Genomic DNA, 19208 nt, shown 5'->3' with positions numbered 1-19208 from the left:
CAGGCCTATAGTCCAGATGCAATACATGCCAAATTGTAGGTGAAGTGCTCACTCTTTCATAAAAGCATGAAACTTTGCGTACTTGTGTGTGGCTCTGAACATTTTCAGTGGAGGCATCACAAAGACGCCTCGTGGTAGCCATTTTACTTTACACCATAAGCATTATGTATCCCATCTCCGGAACCAAACATGACACAGAAAAGGTGACGTCTACCCGTTTTCCGGGACAAGGATGACAATGACACGAATATACATCATCAAGTGTACCAAGTTTCATAGTTGCACATCTACACAAATTTGGCACATCACCTGGACTAATTGTAATTCTTCTAAGAATGTCACTGAATTCACCATAACTTTTCAACTCAATAGTTTGGTGTATATGCTATTGTAATCCTTGACCATGAAAACATGTGGGTATACATCATCTTTTCTGTGTTATGTTTGCGTCAGGAGATATTTTTTTTATCTCTTCCTTGTGAGAGCTGCTGTAACGAGTACATTTCCCCACTGTGGGATTAATAAAGGCAATCAATGAATGCTACAAAATCCATAATTTGCTTATGGTGGAAGGAAAAACTGGCCGCCACAAGGATTTTTGCGATGCCTCCACATGTGAAAATGTTCAGAGCCCCAAACTATACAAGTATACCAAGTTTCATGCTTTTATGAAAACACCATCCCCTGGACTATATAAACTATCACTTCTCCCCACTGACAAAACAAACTCCAATCCTTTATTACATTTTTTATTTAGGTCCCAAAAAACCATCATAATAACATTATATCAATAATATTAATACAGAACTTGAAAAAAGGAGGAAAAAAAAAAAAATAGCTTTTATGTCCACAGCCTCAAACTTGGGGAGGGGAAAGGTTTCATCCATCTAGAAACTCTGCAAAGTCCGTTTGGGGGTGGATGTGAACTGGGCGTGGCTTCAAGCTTGGGCGAGTCGTCTGTCATCTGCTGTGCACCAATCAGGAATGTTGAGGTGAGGCAGGGGGCGGGGTGTACGAGGTAAAAGGGGCGGGGCGATCCGAGGTTCAGGCTACTGTTGTGACATCTGAGGAGGAAAATAAGAGAAGCCAGTTAGAAAACTCAGTCAGACCCGACACATCCATGTCAAAGTATCGTTTCTATGAATACATCTAAGCAATCGGCATCGTGTTCAAATGTTACAGATTTGTGCTAAATCTCTAGTCTAGTTTTGTGTAGCGACATCTACCATGAGTACAGTGGCCTACAATGAGTTAGGCCATGTCTACATTACGAGTACGAGTGCACCTCCCTCGGCTCTGTGTGTGTGTGAGTGCATGCGTGTACCTGTTGTGTCTGTGTCTCAGGCCCTCTGCTGGCCAGCCGGCTCAGGATGTTCCTCTCTGACATCTGGAGTCGCACGGCGACCGGCGGGATGCGGGCGATGGTCGCCGGGAGGCGGGTCACATCCGCCTTCATGTCACTCAGCAGCTCCTCTAACTGCTTCAGCACTGAGTGATAGAGAGACACACACACACACACACACACACACACACACAGAGGGAGGGAGAGAGAGAGACAGAGGGAGAGAAAATAATTTATTTTCTACGTTTATAAAGCGCTCTACAGATCATAAAAACAAAACCAAAAACAAGAGATCACATTCAAATTAATCAATAATAATAAAGTAATAGTAGTAATAATTAGTAGTAATAATAATTTCTTAATTTCTCAAATACCAGTAACAGAAAGCGGTTTCAACTCTGGCTGTGCCCTGGGGGGGTGCCACGTTACCTTTGTGCAGCACAGCGTTGGCCGGCTTGTTCCCGGACATGGACTCCTTGCTGAGGTGCTGGTGGGACTCGGCGAGGCACTCCACCTCGCTGAAGCGGGTGTTGAGGGCCATGGAGGGGTGGGAGGGATCCTCCGACATGTTGAGGTAGGCGGCACGACGCAACTGCTCCTCGATCACCAAGGCTTGCTCCAACAACTGGGGAGGGAGGGGGGGGGGGGGGGGGGCAAGGGTTACATTTTTCATTAGCCATCTATCTGTTGATTACTTTCTGGACTCCTCAATTAGTTGTTTGTAGGGGTGTCACGGTAATCTGCGTGCAGCTATACGACAAATACGTCAGTACACACTCTCCGTTAATTACGTTCGTCATAATCGTCAATATCCAAAATCATCTTGTGCCGTTTATGAACATTGCCCAACAACTCACCCAAGCACCATGTATTCAGGCTAAATACAGTATAGTTCAACTTTCGGAAGCCTTTGCCCTCAACGAAGTTGAGAGGAAGCGTCTTGCTAAACTTGCGTCCGCACGCCTGTGCCGAATGTCGGTCGAGTGGTTAACGTTATATGCCAGTTTTATCTGACACAGTCTACATACAACCATATTTTCATTGACTGGATCAAAATGCTGCCAAACTGCGCTGTTTTTATGAGATGCCATCTCCCTTCGACTCCTTTGACTACGCCTGGTTTGTTTACATCCGAGCATTAGAGGGGGTCCACAAAATCAATGTCAATGGAGTGGACGACATCACAATGTCGTCCCACAAATTCGCATATCTGCTCGCAGCTATTGCGAATTCACGCTTGTTTTTATAGTGTAAACAACTAATTTCGTAATCACTCATTCATTTTCTGTTGATCAACTAATTGATTAATTGGCTACTCATTGCAGCTCTAGTTAAAAGATAATTGTTTACATCACCATGGCCCTGATGTAGAATGCCACGACTTTCCAAGAGGTAACGAGCCGACGCCGACGCCGTCACAACCGCTATCGAACATTTGCAGCACATTTTCTCAACGTCTCCTGATCGTCTCCTCAAGACGTACCTTGAACCTCCTGGCCAGGAACTTGTTCTTGATCTCCAGGAAGTTCCCTCGGTTCATCTCTCCCTTGAAGGGCTCGTTGAGGATGGCGTACTTCACGTCGTTCTGGATGTCCTGCCAGCGGGCGTAGCCGTGTCTGGAGCAGCCGCGGTCAAGGAAACGACAAAACTGTCCCGAGGTTTACTTTAGTATCGCCTGAGTCAACGGCCGACTCAAATAATAAAATATAGGGGCCGTCCAGGTAGTGTAGGTAAAAGCACTCGCCTACCACCTGGCTTAAATTCCCTGTGGTGGTAATAAAAATAAAATACAGAGATGATGATGCTATTAGACAATGAATTTGAAGCAATTTAAAGTGTATTCTGATCCATAAGCTTGTTTTTCTGTCGCCATCTTTCTTTTGCGGGTATTTTCTCTGACTGTAAGCAACAGCAGCTGGTACATAGCTGGTACAGGAAAAACAACTCCAGCACTTTAACCAGCACCTGTAGTTTGGTTTATACACACTATGTGTGTCTAACAAGCTTTCTCATGCACATGACTCATTTGTGTCTGCTCTCAGGTCATTGACATGAAAACGTTTGGAGAACCACTGGAGAAATTAAATGATCAGTTCCCAGTCCAAAACAGCCCAGAAATGAGCCGTCTGTTCAATACCTTGAGACGGCAGCATCATAAGCCGACGGAGAACCCAACACATCCCTCTGAAGCCCCTCCCCCCTCAGAGTTCCACGAGTCACAAAGGTGACAGAGCGGGAAAAGGATACTGTATGATGCCAGCCAGCAGCCAGTAGTCATGGCGACGATGCCAGATCTCATTGGTCTTCTTGGTAACCGTGGCAGCACGCTCCTCGTTCTGCCATAAGGAGTGCAGCTCTGCAGAGAGAAGTCATAATAATAATAATATGAACTATTGTTTATATTTGCTGGCTTTGTGCAATATAAGTTTCTTCATGCCAATAAAGCTCATTGAAATTGAATTGAGAGAGCGAGAGAGGCGGAGGGAGAGCGAGAGAGGCGGAGGGAGAGACAGAGAGAGAGAGACGGAGAGAGCGAGGGAGAGAAACAGAGAGAGAGAGAGAGAGAGCGAGGCGGAGGGAGATTGGAGCAAGGAAGGAAAGACAGAAAGGCAAAGGGGAGGAATGGACATAACAAAAGGTACAAATCTCATATTAGTGATATAATGAATAACTACACTGTAAATGCTCTTTAAACTGTGTGAGTAAATGAGTGAGAGTGAAAACTGTTGGTCCAATGCTGTGTGTTCTGTTCGTGAGAATAAGGACCCATTCAAACACAATCCGATGCTTGTTGCATTGATTGAAAACAAAAAAATTGCCTAGAGCCTTTTAAAAACATCTTTTCCTGGTTCGCACATCACCCACCACGACGTACTACAGCCGGACTACAATACGTCTAGACGTACTACAGCCGGACTACAATACGTCTAGACGTACTACAGCCGGACTACAATACGTCTAGACGTACTACAGCCGGACTACAATACGTCTAGACGGATTGAATCTGAGCGCGGCCTTAACAAATAAACTGTTGTATTAAACTGGGCTGTACTGCAGTCTGTATTGGCACTCAACATTTCCAAACTTAAATTAAGACCCAGAAAATGTCATTTTGCAAACTTCCAGACTTTTAACGACTTGCCTATTGAACCCTGTTAAACGTGTGGGAAATATGAAACGATGCATGATAATCATACTCTGTGAATAGAATGATCTCGTGAATGTCTCTGTTGGTACCTGTGAATCCTCCGTCAGCGATGTTGAACATGAACCTGGTCTTGGCTTTCTTCTTCTCCTCGCTTATGGCGGCTGCAGCAGCTGCTGTGGCTGCTGTGGCTGCTGTTGCGGCTGCGGCAGCGGCCGCCGTTGCCGCCGCTGTGGCTCCGCCCTCTTTACTGCTGTCGCCGTTCTGCAGCTTGGGCCCCTCCTCTGCCTTCAACACCTGAACCTCCTGCTTCTCCTCGCTCTCCTCTTTCTGCTCTGCTTTGGGGGGAAAGAGGAGAAATGTCACTCGGCTGGACACGGGCGCACGATGCATGCAGAGGTCTTTGCTCCACGCAGATCGAGAAAGACATGGATCGTGTGTTAAAACGAGAAATTAAAAAATAAAATCAGATCCCTCACCTGCGTAACTTTGCTTACAGACCTAAACTATTAGGTGTCCTGTTTGCCTCTGATGAAGACGCAGCAGGCGTCGAAACGTTAGTCACTGAATAAAGCAATTTTCCAGTGAATCGTGTGCTCCAGGATCCTCTTTGGTTTGTCCATTGAACTTTTGTCGTGATACTGTCCTGTCCTGAGAGCACCGACCTCCTTTTGTGGAGGGGCTGACGCGCAAGAGACTCCTTTTGTATAGACCTAAACTAGTCTAAATAAATCACATCCCTCACCTGCGTAACTTTGCTTACAGATCTAAACTAGTCTATCAGATCCCTCACCTGCATAAGTTCGCTTACAGACCTAAACTATTCTCTCTTATGCGGCTTCTATCCATGAGAAAGAGATGAGAGGAAACGGCAACGGGTTAAAAGCTTTGTACCTTTCTTTTCTTCTGTAGCAGGAGCGGTGTCCATCTTTTCTGTCTTTTCTTCTTTCTTTTCTTCTGCTGCACAGCCAACACAGAGAGAGAGAGAGAGAGAGAGAGAGAGACAGAGAGAGAGAGAGAGACACAGAGAGAGAGACAGAGAGAGAGACAGAGAGAGAGAGAGAGAGAGAGAGAGAGAGAGACAGAGAGAGAGAGAGACAGAGACAGAGACAGAGAGAGAGAGAGAGAGAGAGACAGAGAGAGAGAGACAGAGAGAGAGAGACACAGAGAGAGAGAGAGAGAGAGACACAGAGAGAGAGACAGAGAGAGAGACAGAGAGAGAGAGAGAGAGAGAGAGAGAGAGAGACAGAGACAGAGAGAGAGAGACAGAGACAGAGACAGAGAGAGAGAGAGAGACAGAGAGAGAGAGAGAGAGAGACAGAGAGAGAGAGAGAGAGAGACAGAGAGAGAGAGAGAGAGAAACGTTAACATTCAGAGCTCACGAGACTAAACTCTGCACCGGTTACTAAGAAGAAAAACACCGTTTTCTGAAGTACACAACTGGTATCTGATGTCCACATGAAATAACAGAAGAGATTATTTGTAGGAAATTATCTCAAGTGCTGTAAACCACGATGAATTGGACTTGTGATGCCCCTTGGCACCAAATGTTGACCACTTTTCCCCCAAAGCCCATGATGACGTCCTCAAATGTCTTATTTTGTCCTGACCAACAGTCCACAACCCAAAGACAATCTGTTTACTGTCATAGAAGACTAAAGACACCAGAAAATATTTTTCAGGGATGCAAACTCATGGAGAGTGAACAGGTGACACATACAAACTCATGGAGAGTGAACAGGTGACACATACAAACTCATGGAGAGTGAACAGGTGACATACAGTACATACTAGGGCAGAAACAAATTATAATTACGTGCCCTATTTTAGGAACAAAAAGGTGACTTTCACCTAAAGGCGGTTGATTCTAAAAAGAATAGTTGGCGATTGATTTGGTGTTGATGGACTAATGGTTGCAGCTCTCCTCTTCATCACAGTACGAGTGTGGAACGTTAAAACAGCTGACTGGGTCAAAACTCTTACCTTTGGGCTCAGTCTCGTCTGGTTTGTCCTCTGAGGCTTCCGTCTTGTCCTCTGACGGCGGCTTGGTTTCCTCTCCTCCCGCGGCGCTCTTCTGAGCACTCTCTTCACCCTCCTCCTTCTTCTGCTCTTCCTTCTCTCCCTCCTCCTCCCCCTCTGCCTTTCCGTTGGCTTTGGGTTTGTCCGTCTCCATCGGCTCCTCCCCGTTCTTCTTCTCCTCCTCAGTCTTCTCCTTCTCCACCGGCGGACTCTTCTCCTCGTCGTCTGGGATGGCGATCACCTGGAGGAGATGACCAAGAGGGGAATACATTCAAAAAAATTCTAGTGCCTGCCTAACCATGACCAGGTCTCGTGTACCTCAACAGGCACTAACACAGCCAGGGTTGGGGGTTTGAATCCCCAAATTCCGGTCCCCTATGCTAAAAATGCAGACACTAATAATAAGCAAATTTGTCATATAATAAGCATAACATAAGCAGGTAATTATGCTAATGTCTCAAAATTAATGATTTATTGAACCTTTAACTTAAATAATACTGATGGTGATCCACCCCCAACCCCCCCCAATCTTTGGGCCAACATTTGATATACTTCCATCAGATCAGAGATTGTTAATATTCGAGATGCGTCACCGCAGGCTCCAACAATGTAAGAAATGGTACTAGCAGCTCTCCTTAATGTTGTGAGAGGACTGAGCCTGGTGAAGCGGGGTTAGCGCCGACCTAGCAAGCTAACTTGAACTAGAGATTGTGAGTTCCCAAACTCCACACAAACCACATTATAGAAACACAAAGCTGCTCGTTAGCTCAATTTTTCAACCACAATATTTAGCTCCTTCATCAATGAACTTCACATGTAGCTTTAGCTAATCACTCCCTGCTAACGCGAGCTCCTGTTGTGAGAGTGTCGCTGAGACAGAGAGGTCTTGAACAAATTACATTTTCTCTGAAAAATGCCATTTTCCGTGTCCGAATTTTCAGAAGATATGTGGCTTCGGAAAATGGGCAGAATGTTTACTTTGTTGACTATGGGGGTGAAAGAATCATAATCTGAGATCATGTTCACTCCTCCCATTGACTCCAATAGACTCGGGACCTGCCACAAGTCTCCTAAGTGGGCGTGGCTGTGGAAAACCGTGGGCAAAACCCACGTGACTCAAAGTTGGGGTGTCTCGCTGTAGATGTGTTGGGGTTTTTACCTCATCGCTGGTCTTGACAGGCTCCTTGCCGTCCTTCTCCACCTCTGCCTCTTTCTTCACCTCTTTCTCTCCTTCTTTCGTTGCCTCGTCGTTCTTCGTCAAGTCGTCAACTAGGGAGAGAAAGAACATCAGTCACTGCACGTTTTAGAGAGAGAGAGAGAGTGTTACCCATTTCACACCGACGTCCAACCAGGGTTATTCCCAGGTTGATTGTGGGTATGAAAGGGTTAATCCGGGTTGGATGACCCGGGTTGGACCAGGGTCAGACATGGGTTTCAGTGTGAATGGCATGACCCGGGTTGCCATTTGTTATGCTAACACGCTAATTGTTTACCCTGGTTGAAACACCCGGAACCCTGAACTCACATTTGGTTTCATGGTGCGGTTCCATCTGGACTCGGTCATTTCAGTGGGTGGAAGTATTCATTCCATCAGCCAATCAGCGTCGGATCCAGTCAAATCCAAATCCACTCGGAAGAACGGCGAAAACGTATTTTCCGCTGAGAAACTCCGCTGTTGCGTACTCCTGTTCTTGTTTAATTGTCGTTTATCGAGTATTTATGCAATAACTGCACTTATGGCTGTGTGAACTCGACAAGCATTGACGCGACCACTCGAGCCGGAGGCAGCCATTACTGTTTTGCAAGCGGCGTTCCTGATTGGCCGGTGACGATGTTAAGTACGAGTCAGGTCCCTGATTGGCCCCATACACCCTGTGGTTTCTGAAAACGCCTTCCCGGGCTCGAGGCCAGACGGGACCACAAAACAAAACGGAAAGTGAGTTCACGGATCCAGACGGTTTGAACCAGGCTACTAATTGTTATGCATCTCAACGCAGCTCCTATCTGAATTGTTACGACCAGGTATGAACCTGTGTTGAATGGACATGAAACATGGGTCAAGTAACCCTGGTGGTTGGTGGTAAAGTGGCATTAGTTACCTGGCGCAGGTGTGTTGGGCTGGGTGTCGGCGGGCGTGCCGGTGGACGGGGTTTTTCCGGGCGATTCTGGCTGAGCCGCTGCCTTCTTGGCCTCCTCCAGCTCGGCCATCCAGGGCATCGACCACTGACCGTTCACGTGCTCAAACTCCTGGACCTGAAACACAACAGAGACGGGAGCACACACACACACAAGCTCAGGATCACTCAACAAAGCACTTTCATAAGGTCAGGATAGAAAGCTGAAACCTAAACTAAACACAAATGTGTTGTCAGACATTCCCAACCTGTGGCCTGGGGCCCTCTGGTGGGCGGCGAAGGTAATGCAAGTGGGCTGTGTAATGGCAGAAAACTGAAAGTGGTGTTTTGGATCAATAATCAGTCGCTCGTTATGAATATAAACAAAGTCAATTTTCACTCACAGCTGCCAAATCATTTGCAAAACATTACAATCTTCAGGATTTTTTTCCTTTTTCTTCTTCTTCTTATTATGTATGAGCATGCATTTCTCCATTGTTGAATGATATCGTTATTTCATTTGTAGTTTTTGTAATTACGTGATGTGGTTTTAGCATGTTTCAATGGCCCAGGAGTCAACAGACTCATTACAACAACAGGCCCGTTAAATCCAGTCAGGCTTCTCCCTCCTCCAGAGCTTCCCTTCTATCCAACAGCAACCGTCTAAGAATTGAAATAAGTCACAAAGTCTCGTTACCTTCTTGCGGATGAGCGACATGACGCCGATGCGGGTGAGGACGTGTTGCCGTGACAACCCTTCCCGGGGCACGCCGTCGGCGAAGGTCTCGGCCCCGTCGGCCCCCGGCTCACAGAGATGCCGCATAAACAGAGAGACGTATGCTCTGAAAGAGAGAGAGAGAGAAGAGGAAAATGAAAGGAAAAGAGTTGTTAGTTTTCATGCAATATCAATCAAAATGCATCGACTGGGAACAACGTTGTTAATTCAGGTTTCAGAAAGCCAGCTTAAATACTAAAATTCAATTGCAGGTCTAAAAAGGTTAGGAGACCAGTTTAAAAAGGGAACACCTTCACTAACAATATTTCCCCCAATTTCTCAACACAATTTAGTTTAGAGTTTTTTTTTTTTTTACACTGCTTCTTACTTGAACTCTTTTTCAGATTTCCCTCGCAGGTCCCGGACCAGCCACTGGGTGGTGAAGGCATCCTGGGGAGGCATCCCATAACGCATCACTGCATTCAGGAAGGCCTTCCTCTGCCGAGAGTTGAAACCCAACACCTGGGGAGCGGCAAGCGGGCAGGGGTTAAAGGTCAGTGCTTACGTACAGGACATCCGGCCGCACTGACACACCCGGGACATGTTACGCAGGCAGCAGTCAAACACATGCAACCAAATATAAACGACAGCCTCCACAAACTGGACTATTGTCTGTCAGCAGCTAGAAAATTAAATGTATATTTAAAGGCCTGGTTGCAAACACACAAACCGGACATTGGTCAACAAACGGTAACGGCAAATCTAAATAGCGTTTGGTTTATTCCCTTTCGAGTAGCAAATGGGTAGGGTTTACTGCATCAATGCAAATCAGACAGTACAAACGTAAGTTTTCAATTATGGAAACAAATACCAACGTGACCAAGGGGACGTCGAACAACATTCTAACTGTGATTTTATAAATAACCTGCCACCCAATGCATTGGGCCAAGTTATTAACTCCACCCCTTTAGTACACCAGGCATGTCAAAACAAACTGAAAACAGTCTGAGCCCAGGTTAGCTGATGAGATGCTTTGAAAAATGGTCACAGACGAGAGGTGTGACACGCAGTGAAAAGGCTCCCGTGCTCACCTCGATGTTGCCTCCCACCCTGGCCAGCAGGGGGGGCAGTGGCTTGTCTTTGTCGTTCCTCAGGCCCTTCCTGTTCGGCCGGCGAGAGTTGGCTGCACAGAGAGAAGGAGGTTAGGTCAAGTATTACAACTGCTGCTGCTGCACAGAGAGAAGGAGGTTAGGTCAACTATTACAAATGCTGCTGCTGCACAGAGAGAAGGAGGTTAGGTCAACTATTACAAATGCTGCTGCGGCTTGTACATTTTCACCCTTTGTTTTTACACTTTTTTTTATTGTCTTTTATTACCATTTAGGCTCTTGCCCCTGGCTACATTCATTTAGGCTCTTGCCCCTGGCTACATTCATTTAGGCTCTTGCCCCTGGCTACATTCCTGCACTGATCAGGGCAAGAAAGACCTTTTTAAATAGCAAGTCTTCAGTCTCTTCCCTCCTTAGTGGATTCAGAGAGAAGTCTCTTCCCTCCTTAGTGGATTCAGAGAGGATGGGTCTCTTCCCTCCTTAGTGGATTCAGAGAGGATGGGTCTTTGTGTTTACAGCTCCAGAGTGAACTTCTAACTGGAGGTTTTCAGTCTTGCAGCTCGTTTCTCCATTTTCTATAGATTAGATTCCTGTTCCAACCTGTTCCAACTGAGCACCTAGAAACCCAAGGACTTCACTACGTTCTCTTAATGCACAGCAGCATCAAGTTTTTACTTCAGTCTGCCAGTGAAGTTCTCTGAAGCTGAACAGACACTGTATATACACAGACATATTCAACTATTGACACTGCGCTCTTTCCAGTACATTTCACATGAAAGGACAAGAGACAGTTAGGCAGTTATGAGTTATCAGTTAGTGACGAGGGGAAACGCACAGGCAGACTTCTCACCTTCTGTCCGCTCGTCAAAGTCCTCGTCTCCCTCCTCGGACGCCACCGAGTAATCCGATTGGCCGTCCGACTCATTGTCCTGCCAATCGGCTTTGGAGCCAAAAAATACAAAGCAGGATTATTAATCCACTGTCCAATCAGACCTATGGATGGCAGCTTTAAAAAAAACAAACAAAACAAAAAAAGAACACACACACTGAAGTACTACATAACGCATCTAATTGGATAAAACCTAGTGAAACACTGCCAGGTCTGCGGGCTTCAGAATCGTAGGGACACTGCGGTGCGTAAAATAAAAGCACGCACCAAATTGTATACGTCTTGTTGTCATTCAAACAGGAATAAGGACATTAACTTGTAGAGATGTTATGGAAGTTGCGAGTCTCTACTTGCCTGCTGAAAACTCAGCTACGTAGTCTGGCTAAATATCTATGGCTTGATTAGCCCCGAATAGGGAAGAAACGACAACCGGTTTTAATGAGAACGTGAAAAAATTCCTTACGATAACCGTGATCAAATTCCTTGCGATAACCGTACGCTTTGAAAAACATGGTAAATACTGTCCATCAACCAAAGTTGGCAACCGTCTCCGAGATGCAGACGCACAGCCTTGAGCTGCTTTCACACATGTTTGGAATTCAGGAGTTATCTAGAGGCCATCCGTATTGGCTGTCATGTGTGAACAGATTTTCGAGGCTCATGCGCGCTCCCGCGAGCCTCATCCTAGCCGGAGGGAAGTGTAGCCCCTGCCCTACACACAGGGGCGGATTGTCCCCCCCCCCCCCCCCTCCAGAGCTCCGTGAAGTAGTCAGCTCGTGAGTGCATGAGGACAGACAGAAAGCCAGCGTGACAGATTATTATTATATAAATAGTCGATGTGAATGAGCAGCAAAAAAACATCATGCAAAGTTTTTCGAATGAAGCGCCTCAAACCTGCTCCGTGTGCGACTGTGCCATGTTGCTGGATTGAAAGGCTCATGGCTCTGATCCGATTTCATGTCTGCATAGCTTCGCACAGCACACACATTTAATAAGCATTTTTGGACGCGAGGGTCGTCCCGCTTCCCAGTATTGGACATCGCTAGGTAGTGTATCTGGATCTGGTTGCGTTCATGTCTTTGATTTACACGTTGATTTACACGTTTACACAGCGTTTGTGAAGATTCAATGGCAGAACCGCAAATTCCAAGTAGCGTCAAGTCAGGCAGTATAAAACGAAAACTTCCGGGTATAACCTTCGCAATAAATAAAGTAAATGCACGTGTAATGTTTTTTTGTGTGTGTTTCGAAAGATACAGAACGGAGATAAACTGGAAGAATATCTGCTCCCTTCGAAAAGTCAATTTTAACCCGTAGTGAGTCGACATTCAGATTTTTTGTTACTAAATAATACAACATTTATTTTATTTTGAAGGTAAAAACGACTAGCTTCCTGTATTCTGTATAATTCTAGTAGGTTTGATGCATTTTAGGACTGAACATAGCAAAGACCTGTTTTGTTTGTAGTGCTTGCGACTCGAGGAAATCGATGCATCTGGGCGTGAGTTGTAGGGTTGTTTAATTAATTACTTACTAACGTTATGCGCAAACGATTATATGCCGTGAATGTTAGGCAGTTAACGCCCATTATGTATTTTTAGTTTTCACAACTCGTGTGGTCATGCCCAAATTCCCCCACCCCCGCCCCCTCTCTACTTTACAAACTCTGCGGAGGTGCTACTCATGTGTGAAAGCAACATGCCTCATGTGTGAAAGGGTACACTTCACCTATCATCCGGGGCAGGCTCAGTGGGGGGCAACCCTCACCTGATCCGGAGTTCATGTGTGAAAATAGCTTTGGAGAAATGATTTCTGTGAGAGTATTAGTACTTTTTCAGCACATTTTAACAACACTGCGATAATACGGATAACCGTGATTATTTTGGTCACTATAACCGTGGTATGAAATGTTTCCATCGTTTCACCTCTAGCCCCAAACAAGGACCGGTTTGGGGCTAAATCAATCCATAGATATTTACTACTAACAAGCTCTATAGGTGGACCGTAGCATAGAGCTAGCTAGCTACGCCATCTACTTAAGTCTGATCAGCCCTGATAGAAGTGCCGGTAAAAACAAGGGGGAAAAACGACTTTTTACGACAAAATGATAGTTCCATCAACTACTACATTTTCTACAATTTAATGACTATTTGAAAACTTTTAAATCATGACCAATCCCTAGTATGTGCATGTAAAAGTAAAAGACACACAAACCACTCACAATGTGTTTCACTTGTAGCTGTAGTGTCAAACAACAGAGAGAGAGCGCGTGAGAGAGTGTGTGTGTGTGTGTGTCTGTTAGGGTGTGTTCAGACCTCGTCAGTGGACAAACACACCACAGCAAACAGGAAACCCGGCTGAACACACACACACACACACACAGTCATATCTCTCTCTCTCACACACACACACACACACACAAGGCTGTTATTATGTGATCCACAGTGTGTGGGCAGGGGCCGGCATTTTCCTCCTCCTGCTCCAACAGACTAAGATCATGGTGGCCCTGTGTGGTGCATTATGGGTAGTGTAGTAGGCCGATATGGAATTTAAACTCCAACTGTTCAGGCTAAATTTAAGCCTCAACTGTTATCATAAGTCACTGTCTGTGGATGAGAGCAGCTGCTACAAACCAAACACATAAATGTCCTTAACTACAGACTGCTCGTAATGCTGGTGATGATGCAGGTTGTTAGAATGAGGGTATTAAAGACCAAATGAACCCAACGGAGCCCAAGTGGCGCGTGGGTCGGAGTCCGTTTCAGACTGAAAACATAACTTGTCTGAGATGACAGGTTGAGAGGCGGGTCATAGTAGCATGTCGATGATTTTATTTGACAATTCTGGGGACTGGATTGGGCTTTGGCCAATCCTGGCGTGTTTTCCGCCCCCAAATCGAGTGGGATTCTGCGTGTTGTGGCGCTCCCCTCGGGAAGAGCCTGCTGACACGAGGTTTAGTGGCTGAGTGGAGCTCGGCGAGCCGCAGGCAGCCGGCTGCCTTTGTGTTGCCGGGCGGAGAGTGCAGCCCGTCGGCCTGGAATCTCCGAGGGGCGACCCCTGACAACCAGGCTCTCTGAGGTGCGCGCCAGTTACGCTATTGCGGTAAATACAATATTTCCTGGAATGCGAGTTTAAGAGCCAGTCACATTTCTTTGCATTCTTAGACATTACTTGCAGGGTGTACAGCTTGACACGTGTGTGTCAACTGTTACTGCAGATTCTGTGCAGAAACTATCTCCTTGACATAATATAGTCTGTGGCCTGTTGTTAAAGGTAGCCTATTAAGTAGCAAATCTTGTTCAAACTATTGTAACGGGAAATATCACTAACTGAATCGAGATTGAATCGGAAATTGAAACCGTGTGAATCGGAATCGAATCAGGAAATCAGTGGCGATACGCAGCCCTATTTATCAGCCAATGACATTTGTACAGGCTGCTTCAAAAGTTTTAAATTTCTGTCATCCAGGCAGTCAAATGTCCAAAACAAACAAAACAAATAACAGAAACAAAACCCACTGGACTTCAAATAAAGAGCCGAACGCAGTTGGCCACTCGTCTGCGAGAGCTGACGAAACCTTTCTATTTGTAAGCGGTGCGGTGACGTGTGTTCGTCCGTTGTTAGCACGGGATGTCGGTTTGAGCAGAGGTTTCTGAAGCCCGTTAGCTTAAGCCCCTCCCCCCAGCTCCTGACAAGAGCGTCTCGAGGTCGACAGTGAGCAGTGTGTGTGTGTGTGAGCAGCAACTCCACTCACCCCGGTCCTCCTGCGAGCCGTCGTTGTAGTTGACCTGCTTGCGGATGCGTTTGCCCTTGCCCAGGTTGCGGGCGAGGTCCTCCTGCTGCTGCTCGTAGTGATGCCGCAGCAGCTTCTCCCAGTAGTCTGGATCCACGCTCTCCTCCTGCTTTATGATCTCACGCTGCACCTCCTCCTCCTGACGGCACGGAGAGGACAGGAAGGTGGAGAGAAACAAATAAAGATAAAGAAGATTCATCAAGTTAACCAAAGAAAAAGAGTTGCATGCGCCGTACTGATGGACTGCACACAGCGCACGCGCCTCAGGCAAGCGAGGAAGTCACTTTTGGTTACAGAGGGAACTCGGAAGTAACTTTTGGTTCCAGAGGGAACCAGGAAGTAACTTTTGGTTCCAGAGGGAACCGTTTCCCGTAACTTTGGATTATAATTTCATGGCGTGGTTGAGTACAGGAATCACAACATGTACATGTGATGTGAGTAGGGTAGGAAATTAGCGGCAAAATGCCTCCGGAAAATCTAGAATTGCCCTCGGAACTGGGGTGACGGGGGCTTTTAAATGCGATCATAAAATAAAGAGTTGAATACTTTCTGTATTTTAACGTTATTCTGCATTTGCAAAGCGTGCCTCGAAAATGGCCAACTAGGCATCAGCTGTCCTCATGGTCCAGTCAGTCAGCCCCTCCCCGCTGCTGTGTAACGTTAGCTTGGACGCTAACACAGTCACAACACTGGCTGCCTCACAAGACGCATCCGACTAGAGACAACTTTTCAGACCCTCCTGGTGACAATCTTTCTCAAAAGAGACTAACGTTAGCGACAAATCTGGAGACTTTTTCTGACATGGGATTAACATTACCAGCAAGCAAGCAATGACAATAGTAGCGTGTGCCTTTGCCACAGCTAAAAGTCCCGCTAGCATCGACGCTAAGTTAGCATCCAGCCCAGAGGGAGCGCTTGTAATTTACCCTGGCGCACGCCGAAACTGGCACGAGCAGGTGGAGTTTTTTTCTTTCATTTGTTCCTCCATAATAATAACACCGTGTAACACTGGCTACCGTGGCAAACCTAAATCCACAGTCTTTAGGGCGGAGCTTTGTGCAGAAGTCTGCGACAGGCAGAGGCTGTGTGCTTGTTAAATGGATAAACCTGAATGAAATAATGAAACGTTGCTGGCCTGGGACATCCATTTTCAATGTTTTCAAAAGCTCTCTCCATGGTACCAAGGTGATTCTCTGTATCTGCAGTTTGTTTCACTACGGAGGATCATGTGGGGAGAGCATCACTTACAGTAACATGACACAAGGGGGCGTAGGTTTGTTAAAGGCGTTCTCGCCACCGTTGAAGAAACTATTGAAGAAGAAATCTAGGCAGACCCCGGTCAGACGATGGTACTCACCGCCTCCTCCTCATCCTTCACGACGTACTGGGCCACCTTGAAGGAGCTCAGGTACTCGTTCATGCTCTGGACCTCCGTGTCCTCCGTGTCCGCCTGCTGGTTGCGGTCCAGCAGGCGGTCCACTGCCTTGTCGTCGTAGTGGATGACGGCGCTGCTGTCCTTGTCCTCCTCCTTGCTCTCCTTTCCTCCTGGGAAAACACGGGAACATCGGTCAAGAGTTCCTGACTTCCAGGGTTGCCACACATTTTCATGGAGGACATTCCAAAACTTTTCAAGGATTCATGCTTTTACTAATGCCATTCATTTTCCAGGCCTGGAAAACAAAGATTTTGAAATTCCATAACTTTTCCAGGTTTTCCATGACCGTGGGAACCCTGCACTCCATCCATTTGTTAATACCTTTCATACTTTCAAGCTCATCCTTGAACAGCTCCTCTGTGCCGAACTTGAGGATGTCGTCAAGCTCCTGTTTGGACATGGAGCCCGTCTTGGAGCCCAGGCCGGGACGGACCACCAGGTGGGTCAGCATCATCTTCTTCTTGGCAACCTGGATGGAGGGAAGAGCGGAGGAGATGAAGTGATGAAGGCTCAGGAAAAAAAGAAAAAATCGTTTTGCTCGGCATCTGTCTCAAGTGCTCTTCCATCTAATGTAGCTGTAATGTAGTGTTACTGTATATGCAGCTGGGGTTATATTCGGAACCTAAAAATGTTATCCATTCCTCATTTCAAATTATTTTTTGATTAATTTTTTATTAATTTTTTCTCTCCCCAATTGTACTTGGCCAATTCCCCCTGCTGTCCCGGTCGTTGCTCCACCCCCTCTGCCGATCTGGGGAGAGTTGTAGACAAGCACATGCTTCCTCCGATTCGCCACTTCGTTTCACGTGAAAGTGAGGAGTTTCACTGTCAGGAGGGTCACGCTATTCCTCCAGTTACCCTCCGAACAGGCTCCCCCGACCTACCACAGGAGGCACTAGTGCAGCGAGCAAGACACATAACCTCACGCCGACGTCCCACCCGCAGACACGGCCAATTGTGCCTGTATGGACGCCCGACCAAGCCGGAGGTAACATGGGGGCTCGAACCTGCGACCCTCGTGTTGGTAGGCCAGGGAATTTAGCAGTGCACTACCCGGACAGTTTGGGTTGTGTATGTATCTGATCTGCTTACCTGAGTAATCCTCTCCTCCACAGAGGCCTTGGTGACGAAGCGGTAGATCATCACCTTCTTGTTCTGACCGATACGATGAGCTCTGCTGAACGCCTGGACACAGAGGAGGAGAGGAGTCCGTATGAAAACATCTACACTGTCAAACAATACGTTTACAAAGAAGACGGGGTGTCCATAGTCAACAGATGACATTTCATCCCCTTTTTGATGTAATTTAGAATTAAATAAGACCAATTTGACTACTGAAATTAAAGCAGCTACGAGCAAGATTTTCGATTGTTATTAAACAGTATAATTACAATATTGATGCATCACATCTGACCTATAATAGTAGCTGAGACCAAAGCCGTGTGAATCGGAGATTGCTCTCCTGATGATTATAGAGTCTGTGTCTGTCTAACCTCGCGTCACCAGGGGGCTCTCTCTCTCTATCTGTCCACCGGCGGACCGGATACACCCGGAAGCGAACCCCGGAAGTGAAACGCAGCTGCCTGCCTTCCGCTGTTTCGCTCTGCCTAGCAACAGATCATAAACAAGGAGAACGCTTGCTACTCTCGCGAACATCTCTCGTTATATTCTAACAGGTTTTTTGGAAGTTATTTTGTGGTTATGGCCCAAGTGGCTGCTGCAAACCGTTTCATTTCACTTCCTGATCTGCCCTGGCCACAGACAGACTAACACTGGCCGATTCACTCGGGGTTCAAGCGAGACTACTCTGCGTTGGTCTCGTCTACTATTACAGGTAAGATGTGATGCATCGACATTAAATTTAGTTTGTCAATTTTGTTTGACTGTTTAATAACAATGGAAAATCTTGCTCGTAGCTGCTTTAACATGAAGTGTAGCTCAAGCGACACTGTATGATGCGTGATCAGGTGATGGGGGCTACCTGGATGTCGTTGTGGGGGTTCCAGTCGGAGTCGTAGATGATGACGGTGTCGGCGGTGGCCAGGTTGATGCCCAGACCTCCGGCCCTCGTCGACAGCAGGAAGGCAAACTGAGGGGCGCCGGGAGCTGAGGCGGGGTACAAAACAAAGACTGTTTTTATAGTTGACTTGCTTCAACAGAGAAACAGGTAGGGCTGGGCGATATGGACAAAATCAAATATTACAATATTTTTTTACAAAATACCTCGATATTGATATTGCGACAATATTGTAGGGCTGACTATTGTTTTTCCCCACAAAATATTTACACAATGAACTTTTTGATAAATAATCCTCAGTAATGTGGATATAATGAGCAGGTGGGTAAAGGGAAATCATAGAACAGTTAACAAGTCTGGTAAGTTCAGAAAATAAGATCACTTTACTGTAATGCAGCCTTTAAAAGCAGGAAAACACTTATGTCAGATCACAATATTCAAAATCTAAGAGAACATCTAGTCTCGTATCACGATATCAAAACAGCAGATACCAAAAACCATCCATCTCGGTTATTCACAACCACTGACATTTCCATTCAAAAGTCATGAGTGAAACAAAGACGTGCGTGTGTGTGTGTGTGTGTGTGTGTGTGTGTGTGTGTGTGTGTGTGCGCGTGTGTGTGTGTGTGT

General features: G+C 46.3%; 1 protein-coding gene across 4 annotated transcripts in view; it reads right to left on the bottom strand.

Moving 5' to 3' along the window:
* Positions 1-735: 735 nt before the first annotated feature.
* The window catches only part of chd4a (chromodomain helicase DNA binding protein 4a), a 61017-nt gene continuing 42544 nt past the window's right edge, over positions 736-19208 (bottom strand). For 2 of the 4 annotated variants that reach the window (XM_083646568.1, XM_083646569.1), the window contains exons 23-41: positions 18543-18667; positions 17654-17746; positions 16883-17030; positions 16484-16671; positions 15089-15265; positions 11295-11394; positions 10427-10518; positions 9724-9857; positions 9318-9462; positions 8606-8759; positions 7666-7775; positions 6471-6747; positions 5382-5447; positions 4580-4825; positions 3590-3698; positions 2826-2958; positions 1772-1967; positions 1325-1488; positions 736-1064 (exon numbers count right to left, since the gene is read on the bottom strand). In XM_083646568.1, coding sequence (XP_083502694.1) covers positions 1050-1064; positions 1325-1488; positions 1772-1967; positions 2826-2958; positions 3590-3698; positions 4580-4825; positions 5382-5447; positions 6471-6747; positions 7666-7775; positions 8606-8759; positions 9318-9462; positions 9724-9857; positions 10427-10518; positions 11295-11394; positions 15089-15265; positions 16484-16671; positions 16883-17030; positions 17654-17746; positions 18543-18667 — 2672 coding nt within the window. In that variant the 3' untranslated portion in view covers positions 736-1049. Of the gene's footprint in view, positions 1065-1324; positions 1489-1771; positions 1968-2825; positions 2959-3589; positions 3699-4579; positions 4826-5381; positions 5448-6470; positions 6748-7665; positions 7776-8605; positions 8760-9317; positions 9463-9723; positions 9858-10426; positions 10519-11294; positions 11395-15087; positions 15266-16483; positions 16672-16882; positions 17031-17653; positions 17747-18542; positions 18668-19208 lie in introns of all 4 variants that reach the window. The other 2 variants (XM_083646571.1, XM_083646570.1) reach the window with 2 other exon arrangements.

Source organism: Poromitra crassiceps, assembly GCF_964638095.1.
Source record: "Poromitra crassiceps genome assembly, chromosome: 11".
NCBI lineage: Eukaryota > Metazoa > Chordata > Actinopteri > Beryciformes > Melamphaidae > Poromitra > Poromitra crassiceps.
This window is presented reverse-complemented; position numbering and strand designations above follow the sequence as displayed.